General features: G+C 28.9%; 1 protein-coding gene across 2 annotated transcripts in view; it reads left to right on the top strand.

Moving 5' to 3' along the window:
- LOC106686528 (facilitated trehalose transporter Tret1) overlaps positions 1-5,564 on the top strand; it is an 89,565-nt gene that overhangs the window by 72,993 nt on the left and 11,008 nt on the right. For both annotated transcript variants that reach the window (XM_014429886.3, XM_014429888.3), the window contains exon 2: positions 500-569. In XM_014429886.3, the coding sequence (XP_014285372.1) occupies positions 500-569 (70 nt within the window). The remainder of the gene's footprint in view (positions 1-499; positions 570-5,564) is intronic.

The following is a 5,564-nucleotide window of genomic DNA, read 5'->3' on the forward strand; positions in this document are numbered from 1 at the left end:
ATAAAAAATAAACAAATTTTTAATAAATAAAATAATAATATAAGCTCTACTGTGGGAGAAATTTCACGAATTGGCGATATACACGTACATTGAATGCTGTATACACAAACTGAGATAGTTTATACATACAAGCATCTTTGGTATACTACAATTTCAATTATCTTGTCTCGTTTACAGGTCCCAACGGTTAAACAATACATTTACTTAATGAAACAAAACCGTTCCTCTCTCGCTCCCATTACCGACGACCTGTTCTTATAAAAAATAGGAGACAAGAAAATAAATCACTAAAAAGATATACCCACAAAATATATGCTAATAAGCATTACGTGGACATTGTTTCTAAATTGTATGATGTATGTATTTTATATTTAATCAAGTGTATTAATTATTTGTTTGTTAATTATTTTTAGTTCTTTTTTATTTAAATGTTTATATTGCATATCAAACATTATAACTTTTTTTATTTATGCTTACATGTGTTTATTTTATGTTTTAGATGTACTTGACAACAACATTACCCCATTCAACGAAGGCGCTGCTGCGGCAGTACTTCGCATCCACAGCTGGTAAAAATTTAATTTATTATCAATTCAATAATATCGATCTTAACATTACATGAATGGAATTTATTTATTTATAAAAAAAATACAAACAGATGTATATATTAAAATAATTAAAACAAAGACAATAGAGAAAATACCTATCTGACGAAGCCAGTGTGCAATTTTAACTAAAACATATAAATAACAAATCTGTTTTAAAAAATATTTTATATCCTTTAATGATTTCCACAAGCCAATAATTTACAATATGTTATTTATATTAAAAGAAACAAAGCAATAACATCAAAATTGTAACAAACTGTGGTGTGTCTTTGATCCCTCATATGTTTACCAACTGAGCTCTTTTTAGTGTAGCTTGTCGTACATAGGTCCTATGTGCTCTCCTATTAGAGCCTTTTAATAAACTGTGATTGTTCTGGAGAATACATCCGCTGGCTAAAATATGTTATTCTAATTTCACTACACTTGTGACAGGTTTCTAAGAAGTGAATGGTGTCTTCTTTCTCTTCAGAGTTACATACCAGGCAGTTACACTATCATGCATAAACTTTTTATACTTGAATTGAACAATTACGCATTACATCGGAAAATTATCACATACCGAATCAAAATTACCATTTAAATATGGCGTTTTTGTTTTAACCACACATGTTCCTGCAAACTGAGAAAAATTAGACTAAATATTACTGTCCCTTACTATTTGACTGATTAGATTATATTTTATAGTATTACAGTTAAATATAAGTATCCAAAGTATTGCCTTGTTCTATGACATTAAATTGACTGGAGAGAACACTTCATAACTTGCATACCTCTGGAACAGTGGTCCTTTTTGTAGAAAAACCCGATACATGAACATCAGCCCATAAAACATGCATCGCAGTATAATTTTAAGAATTGGTTTCTACTATATTTAAAGCAGAAACGAATTTGTATCGTTAGAAAAAACTTATTAGTTAATATTAAATAATAAAATTAGTTCGTCATTTTTCCGCATAAAACTCCTATAAGACACGTTCTGGCGAAATTATAGCAGAAATAATTTTAAAAAATTTAATTCTACGTCCAATTAACAACGTTAGTCATGTAAATTCAAGTCAAGTGACAAGTCGAAAAACCGCCCTGGTTGGTTTTCGTTGGAACTTCATATCGTACAAGACCCCAAGAGGAGAAAAAATTCAGTTACTTCACCCCGATTTTAGATTACTCTAATAAAAACTATACATAATTACAAATCGAAATTGATGAGTCTGCCAGGTATAGTTAAGAGATAAAAAAAATAGTGGCTGTTTCAAAACTTAAAAAAAAAATATTATTTTTCATTGGAAGCTCCATATCGTTTAAACTACCTAACTTTTAATAGAATATCATTTAAAGTAGAATAAATTTACTATATACCAATTATTCAATAGTTTACCATATACGTTCAATAGTTTCCTAGATACATTTTTTTTTTTTTAAAGCAACATTTCAGAAAAAATGTACTGAACAATTAGTAGTTAATGAATTGATGGTGGGAAATCTATACCTCAAGAACAATGAGACGTACAAATGTCTATCAAAAACTTTTTTTTTATGATAGATTTATTTATTGATAGATATTACAATCTGCCACACAGTTGTGGGTAATAGGTATTAGTGATGAATGATCTCATACATACTAAAATGAATAAAAAAATAAAAAAAAGAATAATAAAAAATAATAATAAAGAAGAAAAAAATATCAAAAATTAAATAAATCAAATTAAAGAACATTAAACTATCTTTAATTTAATTACCGGCCGACATCTGTACCTCCAATGGTTCCTGAGATATAGTTTTTCATAAATAAAAAAACATTTGATAAAGAACTAGAAATCATAAATCTTATTAATATATTTAAGCTAGCATCATGAAAACTACTACTCCTACGAAGATAAACGTCATAAATTACTGTATAGCACATTAAACTAGCTTTAATTTGTGTGTTAATAGAAATCTGTATGTCTTAAGGTTCGTGAGATAAAGATTTCCAATGATAAATTCAAGAACTAAAGATTTTTCAATAAATGAAAAGTCCCTTTTAAAAAAATTGTATCTCCGTAATTATTTAGCGTAAACAGGTCTACTAGGGCCCATATTTTAGCAAAGTTAGCGTACTTTAAAATGATACTCTATTAGGTTTTTAGTATTGTAGGTGGTTTTAGCAATATGGAGCACCCGATTTTTTAACATTTTGAACCAGCTGCCATTTTTATTCTAGCTATGGTTTGTAGGTTTGCAGACTCACCAATTTTGACTATTAATTATACATAGTTTCCATTGAAGTAATAAAAAATTGGGGTGAAATAATTGAAATTTTCTTGTCTTTTTGAGTTTTAGTTTTTGGCGTACTTAAAAAAAAAAAAAAATAATAATAAATAAAAAAAAAAAAAAATCTAATACGACCATCAATTTCACGACTTAAGCCAATTATAAGGTTATGACACTCAAAGCAATACTTAAGCCTCTGTAATTCATTGTATTACATCCTTTTCGCTAAGATGCACCATTAAGGATTTATATGCGAAAAAAAAAAATATATATATATACATGTATATACATACCTAACTCATTATATTATTATAATAATTAGCTAATGGGTAAAAGTTTTAGTACCGCCAAAACTGAGTTTCTGTTTTAAGTGTGATAGAAACTAATTTTTAAAATTATTTGCAAATATTTTTTTTATGGACTGGGTCTTATGCATCAGGAAACTGCACTATTAATAAAAAGTAGGATAGCTATGAGTATATAAAATTTTTAATTTAGGTCTAACCTTGAGGATTAAAAAAAAAAATTTTTTTTTTAAAAATGCTCCAAAATTCAAAACAATGTCTGGACGCTAGAGAGCCCTCACGGAGCCAACACCCATATAGTTTGGCACATCATTAATAAACAGACTAAAGGAGAAAGTAAACAACCCTGGTTTGGGGCCTGGTTTCAAAACACGCTTACGTTCCACCATTTTGATTCAATCAGGCCCGACTGACGTAAATTATGTATAGCCTTGAACCCAAAACGTTCAGGCTCAGTTTCGGACAGAACAAGTTCTTCCTCTGGGTCGATATTATCGTAGTGGAGTAGATTTCGACAGGAAGACATTAGATAAGCATGTTGTCTTGTTGATTGAGCCCTCTTCTTCCAACTGTAGAGGTGTGAGGGAATCCGTACAACTTTAACAAGAGGTTTCAATTCACGATCATTTTTTGTACACTCTTTCCTCAACGGGTAAAATCCTGTTTGGTTTAATATCTTCAATCCCCCTAGTTGTTAACAAATCCTTGTCCCCTATACTTAAATGAGCGCCTAAGTATATGAAACGTTTTGCCTTTACCTTTTAAAAGTTTATTGCATAACCCGTAATAGTCCAATTTGAGGGTAGCGAAAAAAGTGACCAACTCACATAAATTAAGGTAAACCATTTTTTTTTTAATTTTATTTTTTGATATAGTAAGCACAGATTGAACCTGAGTTTAGCCACTGCTAAAGCTCTATGGAGAACTCTCTGTAAACTAAAAACAAAGTTTGTCGGATAATCTTCAGGATAGCAACTCTTGAAAAACTAGTCAACAACAATAAGAAAGACATAAACTTTCCTTTAAAATGTATTCGTCAAACTTTGATTTACAAAGATTTGCAATTTCGAGGAAAACCCCAAAATTACTAAAACATATATTTTTACTCATTTCATTCTTGTTTAAGGGCGGTTTATGTACTGCAATTATAGATGAAGATTAATATGACTTTATAAATATAACTTCCAGTAAGAAAAAAATCGGACATTTCACAGTATTTCATTAAAACTAGGATTTTAATTAGAAAAATTCAGGTAAAGTTAGGAACTATTTTAATTTATGTATTCTGCCTATAATAAGAAGGAACTAAGCTAGCCCCGATTTCTGTGGTGAGCCTTAAGCGGTACAAAAACCAATAATAATATATGACTTTATAAATATAACTTTAAGTAAGCAAATATAAATTGGACTTTTCACATTAGTTCATTAAAATTAAGATTTTAATTGGAAAAATTCAGGTAATGCTAGGAACTATTTTAATTGATGTATTCTGCCTCTAATAAGAAGGAACTAAGATAACCCCGATTTTTATGGTGAGCTTCAAGTGGTACTTTCAAAATTCATAGAAATATTTCAACTTTTTTTACTATCGACTCCCTGGGAATCATCCACCACCACATGCATGGAAATTAATGAGTAAGGGAGTTATCCAGAGAAGGGATGGAATGCATACCACATATCTTGTTTGTTGTTTTATTTATAACTTTATTATTTTTATATTTTTAATATTTTAATATTTGTTATATAGGAGAATTTGTCGATCAAATGAAATAAAAATTGTGAAATGGAAGGGAAAGAAAAAAAGGAATAAATTGAAAAACTTGTATTTAGTGTGTAGACTGGTATTAATTGTAAAAGAAAAGTAAAAGAAAACTGTTGGGAAAAAAAATAATTATGTTTTCTTTCTATTTCATTATATTATATATAAATATGTAATTTATACATGTCCGATCACGGATTGGTTAGTATGCTGTGTAATGTAGCAACCCGATGTATTTGGGCAGCATGGAAGCATAAAGTATTTCTTTCTAAAATAACTCAAAAACTGAACAGTTTACTGAAAAAAAAAAATTATAACATTCAGTGCATAGACTACCATAAAATTAGAATTCGGTCAATGGATGTTTTTGACTCTATGACTGTTTATGTTGCCAAGTGATTATACAGATATACATGCATACACGCTATATTTCACTATAGAAATAAATATACTAGTTATCTTGAAGATTTTATATACAAACAAAAAAGTTTGAAAATTCTGTGTTTTTTTTTTTTTTTTGCTTATAGATAATTCTCTGTAGAGCTTTCGAGATCTCAAGCTTTTCTTACCATAGCAAATAATATAGAAAAGATAAATCTTTAATCCTTATTGATAGAAGGTCGAATTTATGCAAATATTTCT

The sequence above is a fragment of the Halyomorpha halys genome, unplaced genomic scaffold (genome assembly GCF_000696795.3).
Source record: "Halyomorpha halys isolate HHAL.00 unplaced genomic scaffold, Hhal_1.1 Scaffold833.1, whole genome shotgun sequence".
NCBI classification, from domain to species: Eukaryota; Metazoa; Arthropoda; class Insecta; order Hemiptera; family Pentatomidae; genus Halyomorpha; species Halyomorpha halys.